This window comes from Rutilus rutilus (genome assembly GCF_951802725.1).
Source record: "Rutilus rutilus genome assembly, chromosome: 15".
NCBI classification, from domain to species: Eukaryota; Metazoa; Chordata; class Actinopteri; order Cypriniformes; family Leuciscidae; genus Rutilus; species Rutilus rutilus.
In genome coordinates, this window is record NC_140220.1 from 29,619,030 (window position 1) to 29,635,984 (window position 16,955).

Genomic DNA, 16,955 nt, shown 5'->3' on the forward strand with positions numbered 1-16,955 from the left:
GACTTAGCTGCCCACATTGGCTTCATACCATCAAGTGCATTTGCCCTGGACCTTCTTACTAAAAATGTCTCAAGCTAATATTTATTTTCCCATTTTTGCCTAAACTGCAAGGTCACAGTGGCTGAAAATAGCAGGGGCAGGTTAAAGGCCCCTGGTCTAAATAAGAATCTGAAGGCTGTCATGGTTTAAAGTCCAGCGTCATGTCAGTCTAGGATTGGTGCCACTATAGGCTGTCCCATTTCGTAGTGAGCAGTTCCAACAGAAAATTTATTTTTGGCTTATTTCTTGAGCTCGAGTATATGCTGTAATGTGATTAAATGTGGCTTTGTGGTGAAATTATTAATGGAATAAAGGAAAAGGTCATGAAAAAACCTAATAGAATGCAATGTATGGATTCACAATAAAGGCACTAATGTGTCTCTTATTTTATTCCCACAAGGTAAATGTGACTTCACAACACTATCTTATCTTGTGTTTTTATTACAAAAAGGTATAAAACTTTTCTGCCTTGTATGCCTCTAATATAAAATAATGACTTTGTAATCTTCTTGAGCTTGGGATCATGAAGCATTGATAAGTGAATATGTGTGATATGGAATAAATAAGAATGTCCATATGCAGTGCTAAGTGTAAAATAAGTCAAATAAAATACACATTGGAAAAATTAAGATATTTTCCTTTAATGATATAATATTTAAACTCAGTTAAATCCAGTTTAAGCTGATGAATTTGTTTTAGAACAGATTTGGTCTGAGATAATAGTGAAATCTGGACATTCTGCATGGAATACAAACTATTTAATATTGACAACCTCAGCATGTTTTGTCAGCTGGTTTGTTGCTGGTCCAAGATGGTTTATTATCCTATATTTCTATAATGTGAGAGAAATTTAAATCTTAAAAAATATCCAAGGCTAATAATAGGCTAAATAAACATTAAATAGGCAACAACAAAATTTTTTTTTTAAAGTGCTTATAGGTGAATCTGGTTCATTTTAAGTTTTTGTTGATGAATTTGAATTTTATAACACACTGTAGACTATTTCACATTTAGTAGCCTACTCTTATAGGTGCCCATATTCTTTTTGTAGAGTGTGGAAACCAAACTATTACACCAAACAATCCATGTTCACTGCTCTGCCAATCTTCTCAGATCTCTATTTAGATTGGCTGTACGGTGTCCTGAACTCAACACACCATTGGTGTTTTATTTCTTGCTGTTGCGCTCTTGATCCCATCAATCCCCAATCCTTATCAACGCATCACGCGCTGTATCAGCGGCGTGCATTCAGGAAGCCTTTACGTACCAATTTGTGCGTAGACGCAATTGACGTGAACGTAGCGCTGGAGAGCGCTAGGCAAATACACTCGCAGGTGGGAAAGGGAAACGCATTGTTGACAGGTGGACGGAAATATTTGCCCGATAGCACAGACGAGAAATGGATTTAAATAAAACGCTATGCGAGAGCCTGATTGTTTGGGTAAGATCCTGTCTTTTAGTGTAGCTTTACGATCACCAGAACCAGGAATCGTTTATGTATCCTATCTGCGATCAGAGCCATGACGATAGCGTTAAGTTTCCTGTCGCAGGTAGTCTTTCCTTTCTGGATCCATGGTCCAAAAATACCGGAAATAAGACATTTCGATGTACACCTCATGAAAACCAAACGGGGTCTGCGGTGCATCATTACAACATTTACAAATGCGCTCATTTCTCCACGCGGCACCCGTCCAGCACGCGACAATATATAAAATAGGCTAATAATCAAAACGACAAACTAGACTCAGAATGCGGTTAAACATGTAACCAACACAAACAGTCACAGCACAGCCAACTCATTCCTCATCCGATTTAGGTGTCTAATCTGGTTAGCTAGAGCATTTGTGGAATGTCTCTTATGCAATGGGATATTCCCAGTCTCAGTTTAACATGATGTCGCTTTGATTGTTGACTGCGGCTTATGATCGCGTACGGCGCGTGCTTGCGATTCTCTATATTTGGCCCTGATCCATGGCTGTGTGTTTACATTGGGTCTGCACCAGGGCCCCTCAAAATAGTTCTCAAAAAGACTTATAAGGTTCAAAAGACCACTATCTTTCCTAGATCATAATCTCTAAACCTGTGGTGTTTCTGTATTTTCATTCATTCTGCTGCAGTGAATGGCATATCTGTGCTTACAATGGTTACCTGAATGTATGGCTCATTTTAAATGCAATATTTGTTTGCTAGTATCTCAGAATGACATTTATATAGTGATCTCTAATGCTTTAGTCAGAACTGCACAGTGCACACCCAAATTATGTTTTTGTTCAAAAATCGTTTTAAAACTGATTATATATTTGAGTCATGAACAATGTGTTTAAATTAGATTCAGTTGTTAAATAACGTGTTTAAAATAAAATAAAAATGCACTTTGACTTTTATTTTGACAAATTTAAATTGACAATACTTACCTACTTACAAATAGTTGTATGTACTGTAGTTGTACCACCTGACATGGAAAGTGTGCCAACTTACCCATACTTGAAATTAGCAGTTTTTACCAGTATTTGAGAGAGATCTACAAACCTTTTCACTCTGCTACAAGGATCAGTTGAGTTCCTTCCTCTGGATGATGCATTATTATGTTTACTTTCATTACCTTGTCGATTTATAATAAAAGAGCCATGTTTGCAGTTGTGCCACCCTGACATTTGAGGATATACAAATTGCTGGACAAGTTTTTGTATTATCTCAACAGCTTTAAAACTACTGATATTCATCAAATTTGTTTATATGAAAGGTTTCAAACATAAAATATTGCCATAGTATTTAGTTTTAAAAATGTTATTATTAAGACACCATTTTTAATAGTTTTCTTAGTCTTTTCATTTGTTCGGACAGTTGCACCTCCTGAAATGTTGGCGGTTTAAGATAACAAAACATAAAATATGTATTATTTAAATGTACTAAAAATTAATTCAAACTAAATAGGTTTTATTGACTGAAGTGATATACTGTATGTCATGAATTTATCAAATTATTGTAAAAGGAAATAATGCACCTGGACACAAAAATATGCATGTCATGTGACATTGACCCAAATATAAACATTAACTACATAATGGAGCATTTTGTTAATTTTTACACCATTGTATTTTTTTAGTGGGATTTCTGTTCATTAACCTTTGTTACTGTTAGTTATTAAAAAATTGTTCACTGCTTGTTCATGTTAGTTGACAGTGCATAGTAAATGTGAACAGATACAATTTAGATTTTAATAATGTATTAGTAAGTGTAGAATTTAACATTAACTTGTGTTAATAAAATCTGTAGAAGTATTGTTTATTGTTAGTTCATGTTCACTAATGTAGTTAACTAATGTTAACAAACTTACTGTAAAGTGTTACCATCAAAATAAATCAATGGGGCTGCTCAATTATTTGATATAAAACCGAAATCTATAATAATAGTTATAATTAAATCTTAATTATTATTATGCATATTATTAATGTGTCCTTAAATTATTGAAATATAAATCTCAGGGGGTACATCAAGTAAATATTTTACATAAAAGGAGTTCAGCTGTCAAAAAAGTTTGGAAACCCCTGTAGTAATACATACTCACCGTAGTTTATCATTGTTTATTCTTAGTACTCTATACCCATGTTTCTTTTCTTTGTATGTGTGGCCTCAGCTGCAGACCTTCAAAACTGCAGCCCCCTGTAAGACCGTGGACGATCTGACCTCAGGGTCAGCCATGTCTCAGGCTCTGCATCAGATGTGAGTGTGTTTACATTTACTTGACATTTATTCATTGGCGGATGCTTTTGTCCAAATCAACTTATATTGCTTTCATTCTGTGTATTTGATTGGTATGAGTGTTCCTTGGTAATTGAGCCCATGACTTTGTCGTTGCTAGCGCCATGTACTACCAGTTGAGCTGCAGTGTTTCCTTGACTCATTCATTTAATTCATTCTTGACTGTGTTTTACACTTTTCAGTTGCCTCCCACCTTCCTTTTCCCTCTTGCTCTACTAAATCAAATTAGTTCTTTCCAGGTCAGCATTACTGATTTATATCTCAGCTTGTCAGTGTTTGAATATTTTATGACTTGTATTGGGTTGTTGGTAGTCCTCAGAGTCAAATTACCTGGGTTCTGATGTATATATTTTTTGTTAAATAAACTTTGATTCAAGTAGGCTATAGTGAAATTTAGCATATTGTTCTCAGGGTCTGAGAGTGTGATTTAATTCTGATTGCATTAAAGCAGAATGGGATGGGAACAAAACATATTTGATTTGATTTTACCGACTGATCTGAATGAAAGCATCTGAAAGTGTCTGAATTAGACAAGACTGAACTGCACTGATCAATAAGTTTCAATTACAGAGATCCTTCATGGTTCAGTGAGAGCTGGCTGTCTCGTATTAAAGAGGATGTTGGAGATAATGTAAGACTCAAGGTACATTTATTTTCCTTCCAGGCCTTGGTGCTTAAATCTAATTTTGAGAACATGTCAAGTATAATATGTTAAAGTTAAAGTCTTTGTTTCACTTCATTTTACAGCTGAACAACCTCAAAAAGGTCCTGCAGATGATTATTGATTATTATAATGAGGTAATTGACAGAGGTTTGGTTCATTAAAATGCTTGTTTCTGCTGTAACATGCCATTAGTCAGACTTTGAACAAGGAATTAACCTTTCACTTAACTATTAACCCATGCCGACAGTCACATGAATGTGTGTAATTGTTGGGTGGTTTAATTATAGCACATTCTGAATGAGCTACAGATATTTTAATGCCTGCAGTTTTTATTTTATTTTAGCAAAGGCACAATGACCATACAATCAGATTCATTCTAATAAAGAATCAATGCTTGTATGTGTAATCATTTATGTGTTATGATCCCTTTGTGTTCAGGTTTTAGCTCAGCAGATCACAGATTTTCCTCTGCCTGACCTGGTGCGAGTGATCGAGCAGTCTGATCAAGTAGAGCTGGGACGCCTCCTACAGCTCATCCTTGGGTGTGCAGTCAAATGTGACAGGAAACAAGGTAGTAAAAGGGATAGTTCACCCAAAAACCTTCAGTCATACAGACATACAATCACAAACTTCCCCATCGCCATTTTGAAGTGTGTTCGTCAAGTGGACTAGGGAAGTTTATTAGGACAGACCCTTGAACCCTCAGTTTTGACTGAGAGAGCGAGTCTACTCATATGTACACTTCAACACTATTGTGACGTCACAACAGCAACTCGCAGTGCTCGCACGTAATTTACCCACAAGTGATCAAGGTCTTATGGTGTTCCATTTAAACCCATTGTAAGGGTTCCGCCAGTAGTGGGCACTCTTGCAACGTAAGCAATGACGTACTTCCAAGTGAACGAGATGGAGGGAAGTTTGCGAGGACTTAAACGCAGCCATGGTCGACCTGAAACGGAAGTTACGATAAACTTTTCTTCTCTATTCTGACGTAGGCTATGTATCTGAGTGAAATGGTTTCTCAAGCAAGAAGAAATGTATGGTGGGATTTGATTTTGTCCTTTGGGAATTGATTGTTGTTGTTTACTATTGCTGTGATCAGATTGTCCTGCCAATGCCCGAAAAACACAGAAGAGAAGAGATGTAGTTGCAAGAGGGAAGGGAAGTTATTTTGGTGGAAGGGCACATGAATTAAATAATAATAATAATGTGCACAGATAAATCATTTGTAATAAATACTGCAATATTCCTTAAAAAACAAGAACTGTCAAGTTTGATTTCATGGTGAATTTAAAATGTTGTAATTATTCACTCTCCCTCATGCTGTTTCAAAGCCATGTGCTGCTATTTTTCTTGTGATATATCTATATTTCATAATATTTTTAACCCTGTGAGATTGTTGTTTGTCCAGAGTATATCCAGATAATCATGACCTTGGAGGAATCTGTACAGCATGTGGTGATGACTGCCATTCAAGAGGTCAGAGGCCTTTCATTTTATTCAGATATTTTTATGTGGCCATAAATTCACCTTAATAAAGAATGAAAAGGAATTCTTATGTTTGTTTTTTTATTGATTACAGCTAATGAGCAAGGAGACTATGTCTCAGATAGGAACAGAACCTCTTGGAGATGTTGAACACCAGGTAAGAAATACAGACATATAACAACATCATACCATCCGAGAACTGTGTTGATATTGTTATTAAATATAGTATCTTGTAATATTGTTCAATGATGGTTTTTTTTGGTAGTTAAAGAAAGCCTTGGAGGATCTGACTGAGGTCATAGCAGAGAAAGAAGAGTTGGCACAGCGCTGTCAGGAGCTTGACATGCAGGTGAGATTCCAGTTTGTCAACTACTTTAACTATTGTCAAAGCATTTGCATCTACGAAGAAACAATAATATTAGGGATGTTAAAAGTCAAGTCACATTTATTTATATAGTGCTTTTTACAGTACATATTGCATAACCGAATCTGTTATGCAATCTTTATTATTTAAAATGACATCCCCAATATTCAGCTCAATTTAGATGATTTAATGAAACATTGATTGTGACAAAAATTGTTTTAGATATGAATGTACACAGGTGCAGAAATATTTACAAGCTGCATACCTATAAAAAGGCATTGACAGCATATGTTTTTGCGTCTGTGTTTGCAGACTGTAAGTGTCAGCTCAGCGAACAGCATTTCTGCTGTTCTGTTCGTTCACCTTCATGGATGAACTGATTTTGCCTTTTAGTTCAAGTATTTTTGGTTTGTCTGTGCAGAGGCTGATGTGCTTTTAGCTTTTACAAAGAGGTTAAATATTCTGTAATGTACAGCATTTTCATTAAATGTTTAGGTATGTATTTCCTTTTTGGAATTTGTGGTAAATATAAATATACAGTATATACACATTTAAAGGTCCTTATTGTTGCTGGATTTGTACTGCCATGTTAACTTTCCTGCGCACATAAATGGGTTAGAAATTCATGTGTTGCTGATTCTTGACAGATTGAGTTAAAAGTATCCATGACCAATGAGAGGTAAGTCTAAACAAATGCATGGCAGCCTAGCCTAACTAAAACTAACCAATCTAACCACTGGCAAACTGGTGTGCGTGCGTGCGTGTGTGTGTGTGTGTGTGTGCGTGTGTGTGTGTGTGTGTGTGTGTGTGTGTGTGCGTGTGTGTGTGTGCGTGTGTATGTGTGTGTGGCAAAAAGAGCTCATGGGTTCAGTGCTAAAAATGAATGGGTTATCAGGTTGCTGTGGTTTTTATATTTGGGGAACTCTAAACAAGAAGAGTAAAAGCCATTTAACATTCCTAACATTAACAGTGGATTTGTTTTATTTGCTGAATTAATCATTTTCAATTCAATTTGAAACTGCATCAATTTGGAGTTTATGTAAAAGGAACATTTTTGTTTGTTTTGAGTGGTTTTTCTTTCTTTCTTTATGGGGGGTTAATAGTTCAACAGCACAGGGTTTTAAAAATGTAATCCTAGTTAATAAATGTAATCATTATAATTCACACTAATAAAAAAATCCTTACTTCATGGTCTATATATACACTGCTATTTACTTTTTTTTTTTTTTGGACAAAGTAAAACTTTTTATTTAGCAAGGATGCGTTAAATTGATCAAAAGTCACAGCAAATACATTTATAATGTGAAAATGTATAATGTTTTCTACAAACAAATATGATAATAGCAAAAGGAATGTTGCACCAAATCAGCATATTAGAAGATCGAATTATGCTGAAAATTGATTACTGCCATCACAAGAATAGATAACAGTTTATCTAATATTTAAAGAATATAATATTTAAAGTTATTACTATGTATTGGTCAAATAAATGCAGCCTTCATGAGCATTAGAGACTTCTTTTAAAAACATTAAAAGATCTTACCGACTCCAAACTTTTGAACAGTAGTGTACATCATAATGTACAACTCTAAATGCAATCCTACATTCAAATATGCCATGGTATGTAGGTCATTCATGCCTTGACATAATAAACATCAGTTTTCCAAGAAAGCCTGTGTGTTTGACCTTTTTGCCCTTTGATCAGGTGACAATGCTGCAGGAGGAAAGGAACAGCCTCCTGGCTGAAAATGACCTCTTGACTGATCGAGCCAATCAGCTTGATACTTTTGATGACCCCAGCACTCCATCAGGGAGGAAGCACAGCCAGCTACAAATACAGTTCGAGCAGCTTCAGGAGGAGACCTTCAGGTACAGCTTCATCTAACTTCACATATCCAAACTAACTGGCCAAATGTCGTCTGAAACGTACTTGATATTAACCTGCTGTTGTTCTGAATATAGTCGTTGTTGCATAAGTAGACAAACATTGAAATAATGAACCAAGCATGGGTAGAATGTCTCCATGAATCACAATGAATGAGTGTGTAATATCCAGACTAGAGGCAGCCAAAGATGATTACCGCATCCACTGTGAAGAACTGGAGAAACAACTAGTGGAGCTTCAGCATCGTAATGATGAACTGACCAGCTTGGCTGAGGAGTCACGAACACTTAAAGATGAATTAGACATATTAAGGTATGTGCTGGGTCGTACGTGTTTCCATATGTAGTCTTTGCCAGTTATTCTGTTTGGCTGTTTTGGGAAGTCTTTATGATTCATTTGTGTTTGTTTAGGAGCTGCTCTGACCGGGCAGTGAAGCTAGAGGCCTCCGTTGAGACGTACAGGAAGAAGTTAGAAGATCTAAGTGACCTCAGACGGCAAGTGAAAGTTCTGGAGGAGAAGAATATGACCTACATGCACAACACGGTCAGCCTTGAAGAGGAGCTGCGCAAGGCCAATGCTGCTAGAGCTCAGCTAGAGACTTACAAGAGACAGGTACCGTATAAAAGTGTTACCAGGTTTATTTTACTGTTTGTTGTCGTTGTTTATGTGTTTTTTTGTTTTTTGAAAGAAATTTAAACTTTTCTTGAGCATCAAATCAGCATATTATAATGAAGGATCATGTGACACTGAAGACTGGCATAATGATGCTGAAAATTCAGCTTTGCCATCACAGGAGTAAATTACATTTCGATATGTTAAATTCAACAGCAATTATTTTAATTTGTAATAATGTTTCACAATATAACAGTTTTTTTCTGTATTTTTAATTAAGTCTTGGTGAGCATAAGAGACCTCTTTCAAAAACAATAATTTTAATAGTAACTATTTAGTCACTATTTAACTGTAGTGTAGAAATAGTGACCAAAATCATATTGGAGTATTTTATATAACATACATAGAGGTTCATACACAACTTCAGACTTGAAAGTAATATATCAACATTACATTGTTTCTGTAACTTCAGGGTCAGGAGCTCCACAAGAAATTGTCTGATGAGTCCCGTCGGGCTGATAACCTGGCGTTTGAGATGAAGAAATTTCAGGAGAAATATGATGCTGTAGTGAAGGAGAAAGAGGTAGAGAGACACATTCACATGCTCAGACAACTAACACTGTACATTAGATGATTTAATGCTAACGTGTGTCATTTCTGTGCCACTAGCGGCACCAGACATAAAAAATATAACTTTTTTTCATCAGAGGATCAGCATTGAGCGGGACACTCTCAGAGAGACCATTGAAGAACTGCGATGCATGCAGGCCCAACAGGACCAGCTATTACTAGCAGGTACAGTATGACTGCAGATACCACACCTGGAAGTGTTGCAATGTCCTGCTAGGAAATTCACAGACATGAATTGGTACGGACAGCTCTGCCGAGTGCGATAACAGTTCTTCCACTCCTTCAAGGAGGGATTTGTTTGGCATAGGCAATTTAAATTCAACCAAATCAGCTTGTTCAGAGGCAGTACAGCCTGTTACATTCATATTCTGACCACAGTGCAGCCGTGAACCCGTGTCTGGGTCACTTCACAGCTCAGTAAACACGAACTTAAAATTAAGTTTTGCAGATAGTATGGAATTTGAACTTGTCCTTATTTCACACTTCACAGCAAAGTATCAAACAGGAAGCCCAAGCCATGATAACCTAGCAGCTGAGATGTTGCCCATTGAGTACAGGTATGATGCATGTATGAGGTAAATCATCGCACATAACTGTTTTCTATTTGAATACATTTTAAAATGATTAAAAAAAAAATCCTGTGATGGCAAAGCTGAATTTTCAGCATCATTACTCCAGTCTTCAGTGTCACATGATCCTTCAGAAATCATTCTAATATGCTGATTTGGTGCTTTTAAGAAACATTTCTTATTATTATCAATATTGAAAACAGTTATACGGCTATTTTAGTGGAAGCCATTATGCACTGTTTTTAAGCATTTTTTGATGACTAGAAAGTTCAAAAGAGCATAATTCAATTCACATTTATTTGAATAGAGCTTTTCACAATGCATATCGTTTCAAAGCAGCGTTTTTGGTTGATTTTAACTTAATTTTGTGCAAAAATCAAATAACGAGTGAAGAGAGACTTTTAAATGGCTGTTATTACTACTGTTTATAACATCACTCTGGAAACAAGGTCATTAGGAAGACTAGTATGGCACTTGTCTTTGTGATTTACATACATCTTTTATGCATTAAAAATGTAGGACACCTATATGTTAATGCGTATACTGTATCTACTTCTCCAGGGAGAAGTTCATCCGTCTGCAGCATGAGAACAAGATGTTGCGACTGCAGAAGGAGGAGTCTGAGAACGAGCGCATAACTGAACTTCAGGTGCAGCTGGAGGAGGCCCGGCGTGGACGGAGTCAACTGGACACTGAGAAAAGGTACGGATTGACATAATACATCAAATAGAAACCATACTGTGCATTTAGAATGCATTTTTAAAAGTTGTACCATTTTTAACTTGACACGTTGTGTTGAAAACGAGTGCCACTGTGCCCTAGTTTTAAATAGCAAGCTTAATTGATTTCATGTTGATTTAATGTGTATATTTTCATTTAGTCGGTTTCAGTCAGTCTGTACAAGCCTTGCGTATTGTTTTCTGCGTGTTAAGGTTAAACAGTGAAAGAATCAGCGAGCTGCAGCAGCAGGTAGAGGATCTGCAGAAGGCCTTGCAGACACAGGGAGCCAAACCTGACGATGTAAGTGTGTGTTTAGGCCTCTTGGTGGTGCTGTTTTGGCACATTTTTGGTCAGTGCTACATAAACATGCACTTTGCTAAATCATTTGGGCTGTGTTTCTGTGTTCCTGGTCTTTCATTTGTTTTATGTACAGTATGCTTTTACATTTCTGGTGGTAGTGACTTTTCATTTAAAAGTCACATTGCTTGTTTCCTTTCATACAGTCTCATCTGAAGAGGAAGCTGGATGCTCATATGTAAGTTTAGACATTTGATCAGATTTTTGATTTGATTTGAGCGTCTTATGCACCTTCTGAAGCTAAATGTCCTAATGTTTTTTTGTTTTTTTTACCAGGGTGCAACTGAATGAGGCGCAAGATGAAATCATGAAGAAGAAAGAGCTGTTGGAGGACCTTCAGCCAGACGCTACTCAAACCAGTTAGCTTCCAAATTTTGATCTGACCCTATATTTGACACCAAATTGCCTTTCATGACTTCATAGACAAGAATGAGTCACACTCACTCACTCAAACCGTAAACTTTGATGTCCAGAGTGACGTTATGATCCTCTCTGAGTCAGACATCAAATCTTTTCAACTTTAAAATACCTCTCAGTCTTAGAGATAAATGTCACTTTCAGGTGTGAAAATGGACGAGCTGGCGGCTGCGCTGAAGAAGAAAGATGAGGACATGAGGGCGATGGAGGATCGATACAAGATGTACCTGGAGAAAGCGCGTGATGTAGTTACATTAACTTCAGCTCTCACATACGTAGCTTATTTTGCTACTGAATGACTTGCATGCTCTTGCATGTTACAGTTTTGTAGTCATTTTGAGGTCCTCAATATTAGGAGGAACCGATCAAAATGTATTTGACATTCTGTCTTTTTTTTTTGCATATCAATTAACTACAATTTTAAACGCACAATGTAGTATGCTTTCTTGCATAATTTTACGCTTTTGGGAAATTTTTGAAAAGATTTACATCTTCCAATGGTTAAATGCATCATATTCTGCGTTCTTTAAGGTGATTCGAGCTCTGGATCCCAAGCTAAACCCAGCCTCAGTTGAGATCCAGTTACTGAAAGCGCAGCTCTCTGAGAAAGACAAGAGGATCAATGCTCTGGAGGTAGAGAAGCCATCTCTTCTTACAAAATGCTTTATTATGTTATTCATGTCCAGCAATTTCAGGTTTAGTTTCTCATTCGCAATGTCATTCTTTCCAGTTTGTTGTTCCTTTACTCATGTCTGTTCTTGTGCAATATTTACCCAGCGGGAGTGTGAACAGGCCAAACTGAGGGAATATGAGGAGAAGTTAGTTGTGACAGCTTGGTATAATAAGGTATGTTTATAATATACAGTGTCAATTAGCAATGCTGTTAGCTATTTATTTAAATATGCAGTAAGACATGTATTTATGTCAATTAAAGGTACAATATGTAAGAATTTTGCATTCAAATATCCCAAAATCTCAAGGCCAGTGTTATATATTTTGTTAAGTTGATTACTTACAATATCCCAAACGTTTCCAACTATTTTTAAATCATGAGAAAATTGCGATTTTAACCAAGGAAACGGGGCGTTAGAGCAGGGGGGAGCTGGGAGTCGCCAGTCAATTGCGTCATATCCGCGTTACCCTTGGTTTCCGCTCGTACTGCGTGGAGTCCTGGACAAATGCGGAAGTTGTAGTTGTAGCGTCTATCAAGCAACAAACGTTAGCTTGTTTCTTGCAGTCGTTATGGAACACAATTATTCTTTACCGATTGCAGCTGGTTCTGTCGACAAAGCATGCTTAATTTTATATTTTCCAAATATAGCATTCGGTAATAGTTATGTTTATGCAAGGAAAGTATTATTGCTTTAGGTTTGTGTTTAGTTTATTGACATTGTTTATCACGTCTGGTGTTTATGGCCATATAAATAAATATAGCATGTGTTATACATAAAGATTCAGTATTTTGGCGAATGATGTGGGTATGTTCGAATGTACTTTTACAACAATTGTTTAGAACACGTAAAACTGCGCAGCGTTATCACAACAATGAATTCGACAAATACAGTAACATCTATGATAACTAATTTAGTATTAAACCTTACTTTTCTTGCTGTTAATTCATTTTAATGAAATAAAAGTGTGATGAGGTTCAAGAGTCAGGAAGGAAGAAGACAGGGGTCGGCGTGACTGGGACTCGTACTTTATTAAAATAAAACAAAACAAACAAAAGTCGCACACAACGCGCATTCACCGTGGCAACCGCGACGGCACAAAACAGTTCAAAAATGAGAGCTCGGATCCGTCCAAATTTCTCTCCAGTCTCTCGTACGAGTCCTCTGTCTCTCTCTTGTTCCAGCACGGTCTCTCCACGCCAATAATACTGCAATAAGACACAGGTGTTCGTCATTTGCACTTAACCTACTTGCGTCCCTCTCGTCTCGTTTCTATATCTCCCGTTACAGACCGCGCTGAACCACGCCCCCCTCGCCACAAAAAGCATGTCATTAAACGGAACATTTATAAAAATAGAATTTAACCTCATCCATGAACATGCTTTTTCGATTCCCGTCTGACTGATTTACATCCACGGTGGAGTTGAAAACAACAGTTCCCATCATTCCACGCTCCTTCACATCGTCATCAAGCTACGCCGTTGTTGTTGTTTGGAATGTAGCGCCCTCTAGCGGCAGAAAATGTTGCATATTGTACCTTTAAATGCTGTAAAAAAATCTATTTAACCCGTTAAAAATATTTAACGCATTTAATGCTGCATTGTTTTTTTTTTCTGTCGTCCTTTGGCTGCGCTACAGTATATGATCACGCTATCATTCATTCAAGTGCTATTAAAGGGATAGTTCACTTTGAAATTAATTTTTGATATGTTTTAGCTTACCTCAAGGGCATCCAAGATGTAGGTGTCTTTGTTTCCGCAGTAGTTTCAATTTTGATATTTTTAGGTCAAACCGTTCTTGTCTGTCAGTCATATAATGCTGGTCGATGGTCATTGTCTCAAAACACAAGCACAGAGTCCAAATTAAAACAATTCCCCATCGTCCAAATGAAACAATTCCCCATCATAAGTACACATTGATGGCCTAAGACACGAAACGAGCGGTTTGTGTGAGAAAACGAACAGTATTTATATCGTTGTTATCTCTTGAAAACAGCACACGTCCAAATGATCTGACGGCGCGGGCGGGTATAGATATATACATAGATGTCGCCTTGGCTACGGTTTCGTTCCAATGAACTGCAGTAGCGAAGGCGACATCTAGTGTATACTTCTATACCCGCGCGCGGGCGGGTATAGATATATACACTAGATGTCGCTTGGCTACGGTTTCGTTCCAATGAACTGCAGTAGCCAAGGCGACATCTATGTTTATATCTATACCCGCCCGCGCCGTCAGATCATTTGGACGTGTGCTGTTTTCAAGAGATAACAACGATATAAATACTGTTCGTTTTCTCACACAAACCGCTCGTTTCGTGTCTTAGGCCATCAATGTGTACTTACGATGGGGAATTGTTTCATTTGGACGATGGGGAATTGTTTTAATTTGGACTCTGTGCTTGTGTTTTGAGACAATGACCATCGACCTGCATTATATGACTGACAGACAAGAACGGTTTGACCTAAAAATATCAAAATTGAAACTACTGCGGAAACAAAGACACCTACATCTTGGATGCCCTTGAGGTAAGCTAAAACATATCAAAAATTAATTTCAAAGTGAACTATCGCTTTAAACCATTCAAGCGCCATAAGATGCAAAAGAGAACTCAAATCTTTACTGGCGCACAGAAAGCCGCATTGAGTTCTCTTTCACGCTTGAACGGACAAAAACACACAAAATTATGCCAGAATTCCTGTTTTGTCAAGTATTCTCGTTAGCGGAGTCTTAAATGAGTCAAAGAGTGTTAAATGAACGCAAAGTGTTGTGAGAAAATGTGTGTACCCGGCTTTAGTCATTTTGCTCATTCACACAACGCCTTAAAGCATTTTACTGTTTTGTTGAAAAATCAGCAGTGATTTACCTTGTGTTCAGTGTTTTTTGGTTGTTGTTGTGCAAAACATACAGAGTTTGAACTTCCAGAAGATGGCAATCGAGTCACGTCTGAGTGGGCGATCCAACTCTCTATTGCCGCCCGGCCAGTCCTTCCTGGCTCAGCAACGTCAGGTGACCAACGCACGGCACAACATGCCCATCAACGTGCCTGCCACTTCTTCCAAGTAACCTTGTCCTCAGTACTTCCCCAGCTTCCTGCTCTTCTCCTCCTTTCTCTCACGTGCACACTCAAGTGACCTTAAGTACACTTCTGAACAAGGGGACAAGCATGCCATGATGAACAATAGCATGTCCCCTCACTCTCTACAGTTACACATGTATGTATAATAATGTACATAAGGGGTTGAACTCTGAAGAAGGTTACTCAATCAGCACACAATGATATAAAGTAGCAGTCTTTTTCACTTTCAGTACTAAACAAACACCTGTAAAAGTCTGCAGCAAGGGTCACTTCTGAACCAGCATCGATACTAAAGGTCACAGGTCAATCTTTTGTCATGCTAACTCAGATTGTGCGGGAAGTAATGCATTCGATGCATCAACAGGTCCTGTAATGGTAGCATGCATGCTTTTGCTAGGAATGACTTCCAACGATACACTATGCAGCCGTGGAATATATTTGTAATCGCGCAAGTACAACATATAAAACATTGAAAGCATATGCAGACTTCACATTTTGCCCTAACTAATCAAAATGCTTAGATCAGGAGGAAGATGTATTTGGTGCTGGACACCAGATTCCTTAGTTTGTTTCTTCCTATTACAATGACTTTCTCAGACAACAAAACTACATAAAAAAAAAGACTCTTATTGATTAAATCTTAAATCCAGGTGCTTTATTCAGCCAGTTATAGTATTTTATATTCAGTTGACTGTGATAGGACTCTTGCATGCTCTTTTAACAAGCAGAAGGGCCTTTTTATCCACTTAACGTTTCCTGTCTGTGTGAAGACCTCAATTATCAGGATTTGAACACCAGCACAGAATTATAACAGGCCATAGAAAACTGCTGTGACGGCTTTGAATGTGTTGTACGCCACTGTCAAAGAATACATGCGTGACTTGTGAAACATAGCTGCATTGTGAAATGGCTTTTGCTGTATTGTGAAAATCTGCCCCTGCTTAGGTTGATTTGACTGAGCTATCTGCTAATAGACTAGCTGTTGCGTTTTGAATAATTATGCTATCAATTCTAAAGGGTAAGGTCAATCATTGCAATCATTTCTGATTTGTCTTTTCCGGTGTTTTATTCTGCTAGGCTTTTTGGGCCTGTGATGGGTAAATGCGTATGTATTTTGAAATGCTAATATTTATGTATGATGTGTTCCAAGGAAGAAATCTTAAATTTGTGAACTCAATTTTATGAGCACTGTCATTGTTTGTGAGAGATTTTGAATAAAAAGATTGGACTCATATGGTATCAGAGTAATATTTGGAGTTAAAGAGCACTGGCAGCCTTCATTTACACGTGATGAATAAACTGAAGTTTGTTTTGAAATCCCTTCTTGCCTTTTTAATGATCCCAGTGTTGAAGTCTTTACTCACCTCTCACCCCTAGATGGCGCCTAAATGTAATATTTCCTAATTATTTTTTGCAATCCCACTATGTGACACTTGTAGTGCTAAAAGTACAGACAAATCTGCAGATCTAATTTAACTTAATTAAAAATTATTAAACAAAAAAATATGATCTGAAATCTGAAATAGAGCCTATACAAGGAAATATACAATAGTTCCTCAGTCTTAAGATGGCACACAAACAGTTCAGCACATAAACATACTGTGACATGAGATTATCGATTTCAGATTATTTATTATCATGACAAAACCTTGCTTACTTGTTGACTAATACCTCGCATTATCTGTTTAAAAACTTGAA

The 16,955-nt window shown here is 37.2% G+C and overlaps 1 protein-coding gene across 2 annotated transcripts; it reads left to right on the plus strand.

Annotated features, from left to right (window-relative positions):
- The first annotated feature begins 1,261 nt into the window (after positions 1-1,261).
- Positions 1,262-16,577, plus strand: hook1 (hook microtubule-tethering protein 1). 2 transcript variants are annotated; one of them, XM_084433154.1, is made up of 22 exons: positions 1,262-1,480; positions 3,677-3,762; positions 4,372-4,444; positions 4,549-4,599; positions 4,904-5,036; positions 5,877-5,944; positions 6,048-6,110; positions 6,219-6,302; positions 8,023-8,186; positions 8,374-8,514; positions 8,613-8,814; positions 9,287-9,397; positions 9,522-9,609; positions 9,935-10,001; positions 10,575-10,715; positions 10,946-11,033; positions 11,237-11,268; positions 11,367-11,449; positions 11,652-11,752; positions 12,039-12,140; positions 12,285-12,353; positions 15,089-16,577. In XM_084433154.1, exons 1-22 carry the CDS (start codon positions 1,439-1,441, stop codon positions 15,242-15,244), a joined length of 2,145 nt encoding a protein of 714 aa, XP_084289280.1. In that variant the 5' UTR covers positions 1,262-1,438; the 3' UTR covers positions 15,245-16,577. The 2 variants fall into 2 exon arrangements, with proteins under 2 accessions (XP_084289280.1, XP_084289281.1); XM_084433155.1 differs by having other exon boundaries at positions 4,372-4,432.
- Positions 16,578-16,955: the final 378 nt, after the last annotated feature.